Genomic DNA, 20,893 nt, shown 5'->3' with positions numbered 1-20,893 from the left:
TGATGGTTAAACTCTTAAGCTTGCCTTTTTTTTTTTTTTGAAGAACCTTACTGGATTTGATTACTTATGATCTGTTTATGCGGATTTGGGGCTGCATGTTGCTGTTTTGTTGAGTTAAAACTCACATGTTGCTCCTGAATTTTTGGAAAGCCATTGGCAAACCTATAGGTTTGCATCAATATGATAATTGATAGATGAAGTCATGAATAGACTTTCTAAGTACGCGAGTGTTTCAAAACGCGGTCGAAGAAAATCCAAGTCAACTTGTCATGACGCGGTCGAGTATTCGGTTGATGCAACTGAGTACTCTGATGACTCAGTCATAACTCGGGAGAGTCAAAAAGGAGTTTTTATAGACTTCGTAGGGCAAAATGTGAAACACGGCAGCAAAATGCGGAACGCAGCAAAGGGAAAGGGGAGTCGACTCGAGGGAGTCCACGATGACGCGGGGGAGTTTTAAAACTATGGTTTACGCGGATTTGGGGCTTCATGTTGCTGATTTGTTGAGTTAAAACCTATATATTGCTCATAAATTCTCAGAAAGTCATCGGCAAACCTATAGGTTAGCACCAATATGATAGATGAGGTCATGAATAGACTTTCAGAGAGAGATATTACTTTCCACCACTTTTGGGCGTTGGGTGTGTTATTATATGGAACATGATTTAGATGAATTTTCTTTGATGGTCAAACTCTTAAGCTTGGAATTTGTTTAAAAAACTTGTTGTATTTGATTACTTATGATCTGTTTATGCGGATTCGGGGCTGCATGTTGCTATTTTGTTGAGTTAAAACTCACATCACTTGTTTTTTTTTTGGGGAATGGTAAGAATAAATTCCATTAAAAGAAAAGGACCAAGGGGTCTCAATAATGAAACAAGAAACATAGGAAAAAGAGAGAACAACCCCAGTAGGGGCAAGATACATATGAACCCAAAGGAGACAAGACTCAAGGGGGTAGAAAATTAAACAACTCCCACAGACAAAACTCACATCACATGTTCCTCCAGAATTTTCGGAAAGTCATCGGCAAACCTATAGGTTTGCATCAATGTGATATTTGATAGATAAAGTCATGAATAGATTTTCTGAGAGAGATATTACTTTCCACCACCTTTGGGGTTGGCCAAAGAGGTAGCAGATGAGCTTACCAAGGATGGTGTGCAGCGACCATCCTTGGTAAGCTCAAAATGAAATCAAAATTATCATAAATAATAGTGGTTTTGTTTGTATGAATTTCTAAACATTGATAATAACTCATTCTATTTTGCGTCTCTTTCCATGCGAGATTGACCGCAAATCATTCTATTTACATAAAAAAGAACGCATTCAACAAGCCAAGTAGTGTTATAAGACCATATAACAATTAACGTTCATTGTGTTATATTGTAAATAGGTCACTGTTCTGTTGCATGGAAGTAGAACTGTCATAAGGATAGCAGGTAAAAGAAGCTGTCAACCGTAGCTGACACCAGTGATAGTTGTCAGTGCTGCCAATGTGAGCTTATGCATAAACATAATCCCTAAAAAATGTAAGATAGACTCCACAGCCAAGAGCCTATTTGTTCAGATGAAAACAAGTATTTTATCTCGACTGTTTGAAAGAATGCACCTGAGTATATGTTTGAACATGATCTCTCCAAAGGGAACTCGTCTTCAAAACATCTCGTAAGGTCGCTATAACTTCAAAAGAGGTTGCCTTTATAACATCATCTTCCTTGTTATACGGTTTATCCTGCAAAACAACCATCAATCTGATGAGACATTTAGAAATTCAAGCAATATCTTATGACTATGAAATCATCAAACTAAGTGTGTCATTATATATAGTTACATTTTCCAGTATTACACATGAAATCTAACTCGTCAGAAGCAACTAAGAGTGCGGACAAGGATAAAACAGAACAGGCAATACAAACAGAGCATTTCAGATGACATTGCAATGAAGAGCAAAATGAATCCAGGAGTAAATAGTGTGGACTATAAAAAAAAACCTATATGATCCTCCCAATGATATTAGAAGTAAATTGTCTCTCAAGAAAAACAATGATCAGAGTTTAAAGTTCTATCCAATATTGAGATGTAGAGTTCAAATCCAATATTGAGATGTATCGTTCCGATACGTATCAGATTTTCAGGTAGACAATGCACACATTGACAAATGTATATACTGTTCAATAGATTGCCCATCCGAAAGAACAGTTTGTATTGGTTGAGAAACAAGACATATTGATATTGGACGATACATTGAGATAAATATGGATTCCGTGGTTCCAATACACACGACACTTCCAATGCGTTAAGCCACACTAATGATAAATAACAGAATACAATTGCACTTAGCCGGTAGAACAACTGGTGCATGTAATTTAAACAATTCACAAAATACTAATTCGTAAGACAGGAAGTGGACAACATAACGTTACGCCTAAACAAACAATATGAATGTGGCCAGGTAGAGAAGAAAATAAGAAAGAATAATAACATACCTTGAGATGATCAACTTTCACGGTAAGAGGATCCTCGTCAATCTGTACAAAGGTAGTTCTTTATGGAAAATGAATTTTGTCAAATATAAGGAAAAATTTAATAGGTCTGCCACCTCTTGAAGAGCCAACGTACCAACTCAGTTATTCGAAGCCGCCGATGGCCAATAAGCACAACCTGATCCCCTTGTATACTGGTTATCTGATATAGGCAGATTAAAGATAGCATAAATGTTTATAAATACCAGAAAAATAAATATAAAAAGACGATCATTCAACTGATCTTTTAGCACATTTAACTATTGGAAATGTTACACCTTTGGGCACAAGAGACAAACCTGTGCCAAGGTACCGACTTCATGAAGACGCTTAAACAATTCTTTCCCTTTAAGATCATATATGTTTTTCTCCGTCTCTGAACCAGATGAAAGGCTAGGATCAGTCCCCGGCTCATCTTTCAGAAGAAAAGCACCTGCATATGGGGCTGATCTTTTACGGTTTTCCACCAAAGCAGCCAACAATTTAGGATCCTGCAGTAAAATTCGAACCTGTCTGAGAATATTTTACTTGAATATGTCTCTACGTGAAGGTGTCGCTACCAGTTTAGGTCAGAACTCAGCACAAAAATAAAATCATTCCTAACATATCAATTTTTAGGTTTTTCCTTTTTAAGTCATATTCCCTAATATACTCATTATTGAAAGAAAAAAATTAAGAATGTCAGAATACAAACAAGCAGTTGCAAAATTCCTAGTTGTATATGCCTCGTATCTATCTCTCTCGGTAAAGGAGAGCACCCGGGTAAGTATCTCTCATCTTCTTTTGACATGTGTCACCTAAGTAAATATACCCATCTCTCATCTTCTCGTCATGCATCACTCAGGTAGTTATACAAATCTCTCCTCTTCTCTTACCATGTGTCACCGTAGTAGTCATACACATCTCTCCCCTTCTCTTATAAGAGGATCCTTTGTACATTATTTTGGCACTGAATGTTGGAATGAATTAAAAAAATTAAAGCCTTGTACAAGGGAAAGTTATTTCCTTCCTTCTTGATAGTAGATGTTGTTGAGAATGGTCATGTTATACATCTCTAGTATAGAGGGGTATTTCTGTCTTTCTATGTAACACGCATATACATATGTATATCAGTGTGCGTGAGAGATTTCCAACTCTCTCATTCACGCATTCTCCTCTCCATCTTTTCTCCTCTCTCTTGTCCACTCTCTATACTTCAATGTAGATTCTAACATGGTATCAGAGCGAAAGATTGAAGATCGAGATTGGAGATCCCTAACCCTAACCTTAAACCCAGAAAAACCCTAAAACCATAACCCAAATCAGTATTGTTCGACCTTCCCTAACCCTAACCCCATCCCTAACCCTAACCGCACCCCTGCTTGTCCATTCTCCTATTGTCACACCACCCTTAAATCATCTTTCTTTTTTTTTGGTTTTCCTTCCCCCCAAGCCACTCATACCCCACCACTACCACCCAAACAGTGCAGTAGCACTCCAAAACCATTTTTCTTTTTGTGGATTGCTGCCCCCCAACCACTCGCACCCCACCTTTTCTACCCTTAGGGTGCGTTTGGATACAAGGAATCAAGAATGGGTATAGAAATCAAATTCCATTCCTATTCCATTTCCCATGGTAAAGGGAATGTGGATTCCAATTCTTGTGTTTGGCTACCCATTATAATAAAGAATCGTTATTAACGAAAGATTTTCCAAAAAAATAGCACGTTTAGGGTCTCGTGTTTGAGAATAAGCATTTGCCGTGGGGGGGGGGGGGAGAGAGAGAGAGAGAGAGAGAGAGAGAGAGAGAGAGAGAGTTTTTCTCTCTTAAATCATGGAGACTTTTTCTCTCTAATTTTGTCCACCAAATCGAGTAATTTTGTGTTGGGAATCAGAATACCACCTACCTAGGGCGGTATCAAAGTCCACCCAAGATTCAGCCTAAAATTCTGGTTGGGCATTCCCTTTGCACTGAGTAAGATCACCCAAACACAAGAATTGTGGAGATAGAATCAAACACGGATTCTTTATTTCCGATTCTATCAATCCAAACGCGCCATTAGTGTGTCGTACCATGATTAAAACCTCTTTTAACCTCTGAATCCTAACCCTAACCCATTACTCTCTACAAATCAGTCCCTAAACTTGCTTTAATCTACTTCCATCTCTTTGTCTTGATGTTCTAAACAGCGATTCTTTGATCTTTCTCATCTCGTGGTTGGTTTTGTGCAATTGTTTAGTGATTTTCTCATGTTGGTGGTGTATGTTCATGGTGGTGTTGCCCCTTTCTATCCATGAACTGAGCGTTAATGTGTGAGATAGCATCTGTAGATGCCTTTGTTGGTAGCTTGTTCGCGATTTGATGGTAATCAGTTGGTGGTGGTGCTTGTCGTCGGTTTGGTGTTGGTTTTTTGTGATGTTAGTGGTCGTTTGTTGGTGGCTAGCTTTTTTTGTGCTCTTCGTAGTTGCTATTCGTTGGTGGTGGATGTTACTCAGATTGGTTTGTCTGCGATTGTTCATGTGGTGGTTCATTGGTTTGTGATTGTCCATTTTCCGATTATTGCCATTCGTTGGTGTTGATAAGTGCACACCAACTGTTTGATGAAATGTCGGAGAGAATTTTTTGTTGGCTTTGCTGGCTGTTAAGATATGTGGATCTAACTGTTGGATTGCATGGTGGCGGATTGGGTAGTTGGGTTAGATTAGGTAGCTTGATTAGATTAGGATGATCATATCAAATCTTATCTTTATCTTTTATCTTTCAATGTTTATCTATAATTGCTTTATTTAAGCACCAGTTACAATCAAGGAAAATCAATCAGAAATTAGTGAATTCTGAAATTTAACATGGTATCAGAGCACACGATCTGCTGACCACAACTGGTGAAATCTAGTTCTCCGGCGAACGGCCAGATTGGTCGTTCGTCCAGTCGCCATTTTGTGTCCGCTGTTAGCTGCCCGTCAAGCTGCCATTGATCCCCGCACCCGCTGCAAATCAATCCACAACACAAGCAGTCTTTCTGTTTCCACCACTATCAATTTGTCCGAGGGTTTGGTTTTCGTCAATCTCAGTGACGAGTCATGGGCCATGTCGTGTATTTCAGTATGGACTTAGCCACCCAATCGCAAGGACTTTGTACGCAGGAATGAGCATTTCCAAGAAATGGTTAAGCCCAAAATCTCCTTGTCACTGATGTGCCTTGGAAGAAGGAAAACAAAATGGGGATAAAGCAAGTTACTGGTTGGGAAAGTTCACTTTTAGGAGAATCTTATTTCTCATTTGTTTTCTTTGAAAGCTAAAGTGGCAGTAATACACTGCCATTCCAGATATCCTCAACTACTTGCTTTCTTTCCTTTTGATCCCCTCTTCTTCTTCTTCACACCTCTCTATTTTGTCCTTCCAAAATACCTACCCCAAAGTATTGATAATGACACCCCATCTCTGTTTCCTTTTGGTAAAGTCACTTGATATTACCCACCGAGGCGTTGGCTCTTCGGCATAAAGTCATGGGTTTGCTCCCTATTGATGAGTGTTCGAATCCCGCCCCCGACTTACCTGATACCCGTGGTGAGTGGGTCGTTGCGTGTATCCGTAGGGACTAGTCCTACTCCCGAAGGGGGTGGGGACATCCTACATCATCAAAAAAAGAAAGTCACTTGATATCGCTAATGGCACTCCTTGGTCTTCACCCAAATATCCAACTCCATTTTGATATATGCACCCCTCCTTTGTACACACTAATTTCTTTTTACAAGGTTTCGAATGATTTTATGTTTGCCAATAATCATTGTATTAAGCCGCTAGTTGCCGTTTTTTATCTCATTTTTTTTATTTCAGTTGAGGTGCATGCCTGAAATAGATAAAGTTGCTCTACTCAGTTGAGGTGCCTGACAAAGTCATGTCTACCTGTGGTGTCTTGCCCAGAGAAGCAGGATTCGTACCTGGAGTTGGGGATTCGCGAATCCCCGAATCGCGAATCCGAACCGTGATTCGATTCGAATCCCCGATTCTGGGGAACCCCGATTCCCAATTTTGGGAACCCCGATTCCCAATTTATGAAAACCCCGATTCCCACTTTATAGGAACCCCGATTCCCTGCGAATCCCCATCGAATCCCAACTCCCCAGCGACTCTCAGCGATTCCCCGACGATTCCCCGACGACTCTCTGGCAAACCCACGATTCCCGCTTCCAACCATCCCAGGAGCCTTGGATTCCCGCTTTCGAATCCCGAATCGAATCCCGCTTTCGATTCCCGCCTTGGCAACCTTGGTCTTGCCATCGAGGCTCATTCTCGCCAATTTTGGCATTGGTCCATAGTGACCCATTTTATGTAGACTCACCCATCGAGGCCTTGAGTCTCATTTAGCCCATTGTTGCTTCCTTTCGGCAACGTGGCAAGAAGCAATAAATCAATGTTAACGGGCCTTCTTCATCAACATGGTGTGCATTACACTAGAAGATTCGGCAATATGCCGCTAAGTGCGTTGGGGACATTTTATTGTAATCAATTTGGGAATATATAGATTTTCAATCAATATACGTTTGAAGGGAAGTGTTAAGATATGTGGATCTAACCGTTGGATTGCATGGTGGCGGATTGGGTAGTTGGATTAGATTAGGTAGCTTGATTAGATTAGGATGATCATACCAAATCTTATCTTTATCTTTTATCTTTCAATGTTTATCTATAATTGCTTTATTTAAGCACCGGATACAGTCAGTGAAAATCAATCAGAAATTAGTGAATTCTGAAATTTAACAGTGTTGATCGGTTGTTCCTCGTTACTCGGTAGATGTTGGGTGCATCGTTACTTGTGTTGTTGAGGGTGATTGGGTTGTAGTTGTTATTGGCGGTGGTGCGCTTCAGTCGTGGTGACCTCCTGTGGATCTATGTTGATCTGTTGTTAGTGATTTGATTTTATGGTCTTGGTGGCGATTTGGTGGTTGTTGTGGCTGAGATTTCAATTGATGGTGCCTTGAGTGCTTCCATCGATTCATTTATGTGGCATTGTCGTCTTGGTCTACCTCTAGCGGATCGCATGCAGCACTCATATCCTATTTGTTCCTTTCGGTGTGAGTCGTGTGAGTATGGAAAAAACCATCTCGTTTCCTTTCCGTCCAGGTCACCTAGTCATGTGTCTAGTCCTTTTGACCTTGTTCATTATGATATTTGGGTTCCCTGTAGAACTCCTTCTATATTTGGATCAGTGTTTAAAAACTCCTTGACTCGACAAGGAACTCGCCCAAGTCGCCTCTTTTTTACCTTGGCCGCATTTGGTGTTGGACCCATAGTTACCAGGGTGGGAAACGGGAAACGAAAACGGGAAACGCATGAAAAAAAATATAGGGGAAACGAGGAACGTAAAACAATAGAAAATGATACGAAAAACGTCTTAGGAAATGTGTGTTTTTTCCAAAATGATTTTCGTAAGTTCCACACATGTTTCCTACACGTTTCATATGTGTTTTCTCCGAATGTTTCATACGTTTATCACGAGTTTACACATTATTTACATAAGTTTTCTATATGTTTCCCATGTGTTTTGGAAATATTTCTCCAATTTTGTATCATATTTTGGAAACGTTTCTGAAACGTGTTTCCCTCATTTTAGAGGAAACGAGTTTCCCAACCGTGAGAAACGCATTTTAGGGGAAACAGGTTTCCCACCCGCCCAAGGAGTTTCTGGCAACTATGGTTGGACCGCATCCGCATTTCGTGTGTTGCCCTACAGAGTCAATAAACTCCTTTAACTCTCCCGAGTTATGACTGCGTCAACCACGTTCTTGGCTACGTCAACACCGAGTCGACAAGGATTTTTCTTGGCCGCATTCCACGTCACATCCGCGTTTTTAAACACTGATTTGGATATCGTTATTTTATTGTATTTGTTAACGACTTTTCTAGGATATCTTGGTTATATGTAATAAAAGATCGTTCAAAAGTATTTGATGTGTTACGTTCCTTTTATGCTAAAGTTTCTACCCGATATTCATGTTATATTAAATGCTTGCGCACTAATAATGCACGTGAATATTTTTCTGTTTCTAATGGGTTTCAGCAGTTCCTCTCTAGTCATGGCATTATTCATCAGTCATCGTGCGCCCATACCTCTCAGCAAAAAGGTGTGGCTGAGAGGAAACTTCGATACCATGTCGATATGGCACGCACTCTTTTAGTTTAGATGCATGTTCCAAAAACCTTTTGGGCTGATGCAGTTCTCACTTCTTGTTTTCTGGCGAACCGTCTTCCTTCGTTTGTCCTACAGAATAGGTCGCCTTTCTCAGTATTACATCCGTCTGGAAATCCCTTTCTTTTACTTCCTAGAGTTTTTTTACCGCACTTGCTTTGTTCATAATCTTACTCCTGGTCTAGATAAGCTTGATCCATGCGCCATTAAATGTGTCTTCCTAGGCTACTGTCGCACTCAGAAGGGATATGTGTTATAGGCCGCAGCTTCATCATGTTTGTGTCTCTGCAGATGTTACCTTCTTCGATGATGCATCTTACTTTACTGAGTCTATTCCTACACTCTCACCTGACCCTCCACTTCCACCACATGTACTAGTTCCTCAAGTATCTTCATCACTTCCGCTACCGGTACTAGTTCCTTCTGAGGTGAAGGTTTATTCGGGTGGTCCTCGACAGGTTTTATTACCCACATGTGCAGACGGCCCCTCATGCGCACCGCCTCCTCCTCAGCCTATTGGTCCACCCACTGTGTGTCATCCCGTACACGTTCTTATTCTACTCATCATCCCATATCTTATGTGGTTTCTTATGCTCGTATGTCACACTCTTATAGTTCATTTTTATCATCTGTGTCCTCTGTCTCTATTCCTCGTTCTGTTGAGGCTTTGGCTCATCCAGGTTGGCGAGCAGTAATGGATGCAGAGATGTGTGCTATGAAGTCAAATCATACATGGCATTTGGTTCCTCTTCCTCTAGGGGCGCATGGAGTCAGCTGTAAGTGGGTGTTCAAATTAAAATACCTACCAGATGCGAAAGTAGAAAGATTGATGACTCGATTGGTTGCAAAGGGGTACACATTGGTTACACGAAAACTTTTTCTCCTGTAGTGAAAATTCCTTCAGTGCGAGTTTTGATATCTCTTGCAATGAATATGACATGGCCACTCTATCAGTTAGATGTCAAGAATGCCTTCTTGCATGTCATCTGCAGGAAGAGGCATACATGGAGCAACGTCATAGGTGTGTTGCTCAGGGGGAGATGAAGCATGATGTTTGTAAGTTATAGAAGGCCATATGGTCTTAAGCAGTCTCCTCGTGCCTGGTTTGGAAGATTTAGTGAGGCGGAGATATGTTTTAGAATGAAACAGTGTGTTATCGATCATTCAGTGTTCAGATCTCAAGGATCTTCTTAATTGTTTATTTTGATGATATCATCATTACGGAGAGTGATAGTGTAGGTATACAGAGACTGATGGATTTTCTTCAGAAAGAATAATGTACCAAAGATCTTGATCGTCTGTGATACTTTCACGTGGAGGGCCATCTTTATCAAAAAGAAAGTACGCACTGGATATATTGAAGGATACTGGTCTTCTAGGAGCGAAGCCGGCAAAGACACCCATGGACCCAAACATCAAGCGTTCCCCTGATTAGGAGGAGTTACTAGAGGATCCAAGAAGATATAAACGTTTAGTTGGGAAGTTAATTTACCTCACTGTCACATGTCCAGACATCTCTTACGCAGTCGGCATGGTTAGTCAGTATATGAGGGCACCACGAACACCTCATTGGTCAGTAGTTATCCTGATAGTAAAATATATGAAGAAAGCTCTTGGTAAAGGAGTCCTCTTCAGAAAACATAGTCACATGAGAATTGAGGGATGTTCAGACGCAGATTGGGCAGGATCTCGTACAGATAGGTCTACAAATGGCTATTGTACTTTTGTTGGAGGCAACTCGGTGTCTTGGAAGAGCAAGAAACAAGAGGTTGTATCAAGGTCAAGTGCAGAAGCAGAGTATAAAGCCATGGCATATACATGCTGTGAGTTGATCTAGTTGAGGTCGTTTATGTCAGAGATTGGGTTTCCGTACTCGTCACCTGCTTCGCTCCACTGTGACAACAAGTCTGCCATTCATATAGCCAGGAATCAAGTGTTTCATGAGAGGACAAAACACATAGAGGTGGATTGTCACTTTATTCACCATAGGATTCAAAAAGGGGAAATTTGCGTGTTCACAAGGTCAAACGACCAGATAGCAGATATGTTTACAAAACACCTTCAGAGGGCTAGATTGAATGATTTGTGTAACAAGCTAGAATGTATGAAATAAATACTCCAGCTTTAGGCAGAGTGTTGAGAATGGTCATGTTATACATCTCTCGTATAGAGGGGTATTTCTGTCTTTCTATGTAACACGCATATATATATATATATATATATATATATATATATATATATATATATATATATACCAGTGTGCGTGAGAGACTTTTAACTCTCTCATTCACACATTCTCCTCTCCATCTTTTCTCTCCTCTCTTCTCCACTCAGAATACTTCAATGTAGATTCTAACATATGTGATGCCTTAGATCTAACCTTAGACTGATTCCTTAACACCTAATGGTGTGATGCCCTAGTATCTATTCATATCCTAAGTATGATCATATTTCTCTCTTTAATATCCTTATTTTATCTTCTACTTTTCTTCTTTTCTTAAATCCCAATTTCCACTTTCTTGAATTTGTGAATTGAAACCCTAATTTTGGATCAATTTCAACCAATCATTCTAGTTTCAAGTTTTCAACACCCTTGGTAGTGATTCCTAAAGAATGAACCCAAGATCTAGTCCTTAGATCAGTCTCAATCCCTTTGCTTCTTCAACCCCACTCCAACCCACCCACTAGGTTGTCCTGCATCACATATATAATGGGACATTTTGGGTGAATAAAAGCACATATTTTTGTATGAATAGTGTTCATGCATAGCATGTGCCATTTTCTTTTCTTTTTTCTAAGGATAAATTTATTAATAATAAAGCAAACAAATATACATAATTAGGGAAGAGCTGCCCATAATATAATTATGCACGTCTAACCCATGATTTTCCTCTGTAAAATCTCTCAATGTTTCTCTAGTCTCGCTCACATTTTGCCCAAGACTCCATGGCATCACCTTGTCTCTGCTTATCCAACTTATGGCATCACCCTCTACAAGAAGTCTTCCGCTAAATTTTTGTCCTAAACAATCCTATTACCGTTAGAAGCACTCTAACTTTCCCCTCCAATGAACCGTTCAACCAGTTGAACCCAAATAGGACAAAACCAAGGTTGCCAGAGCAGGAAGTGAAAGCGGGAAGCGAATGCTCCAGGGATGGTGGGAAGCAGGAAGCATGAAAGGTCGGGGGAATCGCCGGGGAAGTGTGAAGCGCCGGAGAATCGTCGGGGAAGCGTGAAGGGGAGCGCCGGGGAAGCGTGTTTCCCATTTTGGGGAAGCGTGTTTCCCATTTTGGGGAAGCGTGATTCTCACTTTTTTGAGAAGCGCCAAGATTTCCGATTCGGAATCATGTTCTGGGGAATCGTGATGCCCCAATGTAGGGGAAGATTCCTGCTTCCTTGGAAAAAACTACCTCCCCATTAGCATCCCTAAACACCCCCAATAGCACAGCCATGGTCAACCATAAAGCAACATTATCAATATTCAGCTTAGTGGCGCTTGGGGAGAGGGGGGAGGCATGTTGTCGGGTGGGGTTTTTTTAGTTTTTTTGAAAAGGTGGGGTGTTACGAAAGGCTGCCAATGAGCTCCACTAACACAAGAGACAATAATGCTACAACTTTGCAGTGTACCAAAAGATCACCTGAAGATTCTTCCTCCTTGCACATGACACACATGTTCGCCAAGTAGAATTTTCTTTTCTTTATCACGTCCAAAGTGTTTATTTTCTGCAACTTTACCATTTCCATGTTTAAATAAAATGACAATTAGCTATATCTCCATTTTAATTTTCTTGTTTTAACATGTGACGATGCTCATCGTTATAAGCCTATTATAACACCTCATTCACTTTGGGCTTTTAGTAGCTTTTAGAGCAAGCAGGCAAACAAGGTTGATTTTTTATTGGTAATAATAACATAAATACACACCATCTCAAAAATAACATAAATACACACGAAAAGTAGAATTGCAAATAAGGGTGATTGACAACTCAAGAAGAACCCAGTAGGTTACATCTCACCGGTTGCCACAATACAAACCTTCACACTTAGCAAGCAAATTTGGTTGGCAACCACCACATCTCATTAAACAAGAAATTACGATGTCTTATGTTGAACAAACATCAATTTCTATCATTGATTTGCATAAGCAAGATGAATCACTTTCAACCAAAAATTAACTGAAAATGTAGGTTAAATTTTCTTTTATGGAGCAAACATAAATTCCAAAGTCCACCAAAATGCACTGCATACCTTCACATAGATTGGCATGTAGAAACCTGGAAATAAAGGTCTATGTGGCAAGGGCAATGCAAGAACCTGACGCAAAAAGCACAAAAAGAAGAAACCAAGGTAAGTGATGTTACATAATTAAAAAAATGAACTTTGAGAACCCTTTTCCTCGACATGCAAAAAAACAGCTACGAAAAACATAATTGAGTTGCAACGAAGGATTGAATGCCAATGCTTGAGAACATATCTCACTGAGATGAATGATTGAAGAGCATAATGGAAAAAATGGCAAGCTTTTGAAACAAATGGGTGATATTAAATATTAGTCGCATATGAATTTCTTTTCCAATTAATGGAAAGAAGTAAGACAGATGTAAACCACTGTACAAAATATAAATCATATTTCATGTTTGTTTGGTTTCTACTAAACATAGTGAATTGAGCATTAAGAAAAATAATGGATACTTCTCTATTGCATTCTTAGCGAGTGATTACAAGCATAGACACCCAATGCTCTTTGGTGAAAGCATGGGCTTGCATGTGGTAGACCATGAGAAATAAGAACCTCATGGATGATTGGCTCAAGAAAAAAACACAATGACTGGATTTTTTGTGATGAGTAATGGAAGATGGATATTCCTCGATCACTTCAATGCCATCCTATGTGGACCAACAGGTATCCCATATAATTTCAAAAGGCACCTCACTTCAGATTAAAATCAACCCAAAAACTTATTGCTTCAAGAGGCACCTCACTTCATATTAAAAGCAAAGAAAAAACTTATTGCATTTATTTAGCTATCTAGCTATATATATTTAAATCAGCCTAGATGCTATCCCATATAAGAGGCACCTCACTTCATATTAAAAGCAACCAAGAACTTATTGCTTCAAGAGGCACCTCAATCCATATTAAAAGCAACCCAAGAACTTATTGCATTTATTTAGCGATCTGGCCATATATATTGAAATCAGCTTAGATGCCCAATGCTTTTTGGTGAAAGCATGGTCTACAAAATTGCCGTTGCAGGCTGGCTTGCATGTGGTTGGCCATGAGAAATAAGAATCTCTTGGATGATTGGCTCAAGAAAGAAACACTATGACTGATTTTTTGTGATAAGAAGACGGATATTCATCTATCACGCAATGCCATTCTATGTGGACCAACATGCATCCCATAAAACTTCAAGAGGCACCTCACTTCATGTTAAAAGCAACCCAAAAGCTTATTGCATTTATTTAGCTATCTAGCCATCTATTTTGAAATCAACTCAACACTTATTACACTTAGATACGGATATGAATACTTATGATACTTAGATACAGATATGAATACAAACAAGGGCATGAGGAGTTTTATGACTCAATATTTTCCAAGATGCAGGACATGGATAATGATATGGGTATCCCACGACACGACAAGAGATAAGGCACCAGACATTTATACATAAAATATCATGAAACTTAAAGACAATAGAATTAACAATAAACTTTAAATAGTATTTGAAGATTTATATAAATATTATAATTGCAAATATAAAACATTAGAAAGTAAAAAACATGATGGTTAAGAGAGGCATAGATTTGAAAGAAAACAATTATTTGACCAACAGAATTACCCATGAAATATCCATGAAGTAATCGGGTGTCCGGATGTGTCGGACATGTGGTATGTTGCGCCTCAACAAGTATCCGAGTATCATAGCTCGTGACAAGACTGAATATTTAAGAGGAGCTTCCATAAGAACAACTGATACCATCAATCTTCCACAAAGTAACGATCACCAATTCCCTTGTCACAATGTGGGAATCCCACATACTAATCCCCCGCCCTTACACCATGATCTGAAACTCTTCCAGATAATAAGTTCAATAAGGTCTGTGAGCACGAATTGCACTGAGCAATGACGCAGGAACTCCTAACCTGACCCGAAACTCTTACAGATAAACAAGTTCAACAAGGTCTATAGGCTTAAATTATGATCCTTAGCACCAAGCAATGGTGCTGGAAGAACTCCTAAAGCTTCATGAATAAATATTCAAAATAACCATTTAAAATCCATCACTGCATAGTTACAAGACTTGGACCTCTACCACTTCTCCAGTTCTCCTGATATATTATGGTCTACGGTCATAATGAATAGATGTCGCTCCTCGCTGGCTCCCACTTTTTGCCTTGTGTCTTGATAGCCCATTTCCAAAATGTTGCCTTGATAGCCCTGTTAGACTTTTATTGCCATTTCTCAAAAACAAAAAAACGCCCATTTAGACTTTCCACTGCATCACATCAGTCCAGAAACAACAATTCCCCATTTCCACAGCCAACATATCTAGAGCCTTCACAGAAGTAACAACACCTCCCAACACAATCCTTCAAAGTCGAACAATTATCAATATCTTCTAGGCTAAATCTAGTTAAGTTTTATGGCATTTTATTTGTATATGCCTTGTGTCTTATCCCATGGTATAAGTTACATACTTACATGTATCCATACGTGTGCCCTACATTTTGGAAAATATCTAGTCGTAGACGTTCGTGTCTATGATACTATCCACATTCGTACCCGGGAATCAAAGACTGGGAATTGTGGTCAGGAATGACATATGGGTGGGTCCAGAGAGAGATCATTATGTCATGATATGTATGTCTACGAAGGTTTACATTTGAGTACCAGCTTAAGATATGCACCAAAACTAAATTAAACTCACCATAGGAAAGAATCTCTATTCAGTATTACAAATACACATACATTGTAGAAAAATCACAAGATAATGCGCATTGCTGTGTTGAAGTACCAAACAGTTGTGCCTGTATATGGTAAGCAATCTAAATTATAATACCCCTGCAACATAACAGCCCCCTTGTGGAGCAAGTAATTTGGACAGAAACTCTTAGGGCGTGTTTGGTTCGCCGGATTCGGAAACAGGTATCGGTATCATATTCCTCTAGGGCTGATTAGGATGTTTGATTCAAAATAGGTATAGGAATAAGGGATCCAGGGAGGAATTTCTTCCGGAATTTTGGGCGGATATCATTACCTGCCCAAGAGGAGGTACTCCCTAAAATATCGCTCTCTGTTCAATCTCAATTTTCATTTCATCCTTCCTAAAATATCTCTCAATCTTGATTTTCATTTCATCCTCCCTAAAATATCTCTCCTCATTCTCGATTTTCATTTCATCCGTCCGAAAATCTCTTTTCCACCGATTTTGTCTTGCCATCCATGATTCCCACAAATGCTCCCCAAACATCTGAAATGGAATATAGATTCCCTTTGAAAGGGCAATCGGAATAGGAAAGGAATCTCATCAGCATTCCAATTCCTGATTCAGGCAATCCATCGCACCCTTAGTTTAAGTGCATTGACCAATCCACATTTGGATCAATAAAGCCACCACAAACGTTCTTCTTTTTTTTCTTTTTTCTTTTTAAGATACAATTAATAAAATCAGAGAAGATAGCAAATGCACTTCTGGGGGGGAGAATGCCCCATATACAAGTAAGCTCTAGAAGCTCCCGGTTTGGTAAGGCAATCAGCCAAATCGTTGGCACTCCTAGGAATAAAACAAAAACAATCACCAAGTAGACATAGATCCACCCAATAGGTTGGCAAGTCTCCACGGACCAGTGCTATTCCCTTCCACCCACAACATAGAGCCACCACAAACATGTGTTGAGAAGAAATGCTACATTCAAGTAGAATGGCATAAAAATAGAATCCTTTTTTTTTTTAATAGTTGTTATAAAATAGAATCCTCCCGGTGTTCTTCCAAAAACTAGAAATTTAACATGTTAGTACAAACTTTTAGTAAATACTCAGGTTACAACAATCCACATTGATATCAATGCAACCAAAACATCAATTCAAATCTAGATAAATCAAGCCACCACAAACAGGTGTTGAGAAGAAATATTACGTTTGAGTAGAAAGGTATAAAAAAACAGAATCCTTCCCACGTTCTTCGAAAGATCATAAAAACGCATGCGCCCCCCTTTTAACGTGATTTACGTCAAAAGGCGTTAAAAGTTGCCCACTGTTCGCGCCAAATCATGTTATAATGGGGGCACATGCGTACTGCAGGGGGGGTGAAAATATCATCTCCCTAAATTTAACATGATAGTACAAACCTCTAATAAAGACTCAGGTTACAACACTCCACATTAACATCGACGCGGCCAAAACACTACATCAAACAGACCTAAAAACTAAAAAAAAAAAAAGGTAATGACAATCAAAGAGTACAATTATAGTAAAGGAAGAAAATAACCAATCTAAACCAGTACATAAAATTCCATCAAAAAATAAAACCAAATAAAAAAGAACAAGTGTAACCTAATGCCAAAATTTTCAATTAAAATAAAAGCATCACCAAAAGGCCAAAAAATCAAAAAAAATTTTACCGTGAGATAATCCTCAGGCCGAGGATTTGTGGGGACGATTGCGGAAGAGGATTTCGAATCGATTTCCTCTGCGTTCTCGGCCGCGACCTCGGCTTCAGGAACCGCCTTGGCATCAACGGGATTCGAACCATCACCAGATTCTGAGCAAAAACGAGCTCTTCCAAAAGGAACAAAAGTTCTTGGATTAGAACCTGTTAAAGATCTCAAAACCCTAAGCAATGGAGCTCTCGATTCTCCCCCGTGGGAGAAATTCACAGGAAATTTCAAAGACAAAAGCTTCAACATTGATGAAGGATTGTCGAAACCCTAGAAAGATTTCGATTTCTAGGTTTCAAAGTTCGCAAATCTCTACATGTACTATTTGTGCAGGACCCCCATTGAGAAGAACATTAAAAGGTGAGATTTTTGAGGATCCTCGCCAAAACCCTTCTAAAACCCTCGCCTCTATGAAGTGAAAGTGACGGAAGTCTCCTTTTCTTAGAGCAAAAGTACAGAAGTGTCCCAACTTGCAACTTCAGAGGTGGGGAGATTGTTGTACAAACGAGTATTTGTATGGATAGTTTTGTAATTTGATTTTTGCATTTGTTCAAAGATATAGATAGGGATTCATCTTTCCTTCTTTCTTGAATCCCAAGTTTTGTTGTGTGCTCGAGCTCGAATATACTTATCTTGCCATTTGTACACGCCAATTACCAAATTTGCCATGTGTGAGTAATATTTTCATTTTCACATAGAAAATTGGGAAGTACCAAATAAATGACTACTGGAATCGGGGTTTTAGGCATAAAGATTCCACTAACCTGTAAAAAGTCCCGGGCGGATCCGACCCAAAAATAACTAGAGTTGAGCTTAGAAATCATAAAACCCTAGACAATCTTTGGTCGGGTCGGGTTTTGTTTTAGAAAAAACAAAACCCGACCCGACTCTTATAGGTATACTACAATGCCCTTTACGATATAATTGTTTTCATCGAGGTGATCAGGTTTGTAATGTGAAAATAGCTTCCCTTTTAATATTATGCCTTGATTGACTTAAATTTAGAGATTTTTAGTGTGAGATGTAGAGATCAATGTCCCTCTCTTACATTGGATAAACATATCCCATAATTTTTCCACGGTTGCCAAACATACCCCTCTTACAGAATTTGTTCCCAAAAAAAAATTTCCCATTTCCACAATTTAAAAGGAAATGATATGGTTGGCTTATTTAGAGGGATATTATTGTAAATTTGAAGGTCTATCGATATAAAAAGTTGAATTGTGATGTATCATATTACTTTTTTCATATGTAATTAAACAATGAAAAAGCGAGAAATTCTGTAAAAGCGTTTCTTTTTCCAAAAAAAATTCCTTGCAATCCAAATTACCGAACCTCAAAGAGAAACATTAGACCAATAGTTTTTCTAATGAAGGAATGAGAAAAAAATTATCACTAACCTCTTAGGGTGCGTTTAGAGGGCGAGCCTTGGCCCAACGGTAAGGTTGCTCCATTGTGACATGATGGTCACGGGTTTAAGTCACGGAAACAGCCTCTCTGCAAAGCAAGGGTAAGGTTGTGTACATCTAGCCCTTCCCAGACCTCGCAATGGCGAGAGCCTCGTTCACTGTTCACTGGGCCGCCATTTTTTTCTTAGGGTGTGTCTGGATTGCTAGAATCGAGAATTGGAATTGCGATCGCATTCCATTCCTATTCTTATTCTCTTTAAACAGAATCTTAATTCTGATTCTAATGTTTGGTTAAACATTAGGAATCAGAATCCTTATCTAGCGATTAGGGTTCCAGATTTTCTCCAAAGCTTCTGGTAATTGGATGCTAATAATAGGCTTTTTTGGGTTGCCTATGGTTCTCTTGAAGAAACATGTATTCTGAAGAAATGCTACGAGCGAAAACTGAGCCTTCAAAAATGAAATCCGCACAACAATATGTCGGACAATCTCTCCGAAACCCAAATAAATCTCTCCCAAAGAACGCTCGTAGAAATCTAGGAAGAAAACATATAAAAATCCCAAAATATTAATGAAGAGATAATAAAGGAACGAAATCTCTCCAATAAATGGAAAAATGAAACGTTATGAAGAAAACCCAGAAATCTTTTTTTTTTTGGGGGGGGGGGAGAGATTTTAGGGAGACGGTGTTGGATTGGAGAGAGAAAGATCTCAAGATCTTTGTCTCCATTTGAAGAAGAAAATTCATGTCCAAAATATTGCATTTGAAGAGGGAGAGATTTTGAGAGATCTCGAGATTTCTCTCTGCATTTGAGATTTCCCTCTATATTTGAAGAAGAAAATCCAAGTCCATGTCACCTGCCTAATTGGTCGTAACACAAATAAAGAAAGAAAAAAATAGAAGAAAAGGAGAGAGGTTGATTTGAGGCAACCGGACCTCCTAACGTTTTCAGTTTGAGAGAAACCATAACTATGATGAAACATAAGTTTCTATTTCGGTTGCAAAATCTCTTCTTCCTTTTTTATTGAATTACTATTACTTAAATATAAGCAAAAGGTACTGCCACATCACAAGCCCATCTACCCGTCTACAGGACAAATCACCAATAACTACTCTCATCCCACAACCCTAAAACACATAACCATAACTACATAATGACTACATTACAACTTCTCATAAACATGATAATATTATGCACATATTATCCCCCCCCCCTCTCTCTAAAAATGACCTTGTCCTTGAGGTTGAATTAGTGGAGAAAATATTGTATCCAATCAGAATCCCATATCATATTTGGCAAATTTTTGTTAAGCAAGACAATTCGGGATGAGTGTTGCGTCTGTCTTATCTTCCCCTAAGATCTATTGTATTGAAAGGCTATCTCTCGAATCCGAGCAACGAAACGAGGAAGTTGGTGAACCGTATAGACCTTCATTTTCTCCAAAACAACGATCACGATCTCTTTAAAATTCTCTACCGTCAAAGTTGGAAAAAAATAAATTTTCTTACGAAGGCACATTGAAATGATGGAATAATTGAATGATTCGATAAAATCGATGTGATCCTTGGCAATGTCTTCAATTAAGTCACCGTTGTCATCATCAATTTTTGCATTTTTCTAAATAAAGAAAAATATAGAAGAAGAGAAGGAGAAAGGTTCATTCGAGGCAATTGTACCTCCTAGTGGTTCAATTCGAGAGGAAGCAAATCTCTATTGAAACATAAGTTTTTGTTTGGTTGCAAATTCTTTTCCTTTTTATTAAGATATAACTTCTTAAATACAAGCACAGAGGATTGTTGCATCAATATCCTACTAACCCACTTACACGACACATATGCAATAAATAACATCCATAACACTAAAACGCATACCCATAACTATATAATAACTACATAATAACTAACCCGTATACACCACTACTACGCATTTATCATTCCTTCCCCCTTAGAAACAACATTGTCCTCAAGGCTGAATTGTTGGAGAGATGCTTTATTCCTCTGTGGTCCCAATTTCTACATGACACAATTTTGTTGAACAACGTAATTGACATCATACCATTAAAAAAAAACATAATTCACATCACGCCTTAATGTTCTTCACAAATAATGATCACTATCTTTCG

The 20,893-nt window shown here is 39.0% G+C and overlaps 1 protein-coding gene across 2 annotated transcripts in view; it reads right to left on the bottom strand.

The window, feature by feature from the left end:
- The window catches only part of LOC143852255 (lon protease homolog, mitochondrial-like), a 41,223-nt gene extending 23,345 nt beyond the window's left edge, over positions 1 to 17,878 (bottom strand). Inside the window, exons 1-6 of one of the 2 annotated variants that reach the window (XM_077361659.1) lie at positions 17,325 to 17,878; positions 12,944 to 13,009; positions 2,825 to 3,016; positions 2,623 to 2,688; positions 2,490 to 2,531; positions 1,613 to 1,735 (exon numbers count right to left, since the gene is read on the bottom strand). In XM_077361659.1, the coding sequence (XP_077217774.1) occupies positions 1,613 to 1,735; positions 2,490 to 2,531; positions 2,623 to 2,688; positions 2,825 to 3,016; positions 12,944 to 13,009; positions 17,325 to 17,609 (774 nt within the window). In that variant the 5' untranslated portion in view covers positions 17,610 to 17,878. The remainder of the gene's footprint in view (positions 1 to 1,612; positions 1,736 to 2,489; positions 2,532 to 2,622; positions 2,689 to 2,824; positions 3,017 to 12,943; positions 13,010 to 17,324) is intronic. The other variant, XM_077361658.1, reaches the window with a different exon arrangement.
- Positions 17,879 to 20,893: the final 3,015 nt, after the last annotated feature.

The sequence above is a fragment of the Tasmannia lanceolata genome, unplaced genomic scaffold, assembly GCF_043159265.1.
Source record: "Tasmannia lanceolata isolate RefF3 unplaced genomic scaffold, GAP_Taslan_0.1 ptg000019l, whole genome shotgun sequence".
NCBI classification, from domain to species: Eukaryota; Viridiplantae; Streptophyta; class Magnoliopsida; order Canellales; family Winteraceae; genus Tasmannia; species Tasmannia lanceolata.
The sequence above is the reverse complement of the archived record's forward strand: the minus strand, read 5'-3'. Positions and strand labels throughout refer to the sequence as shown.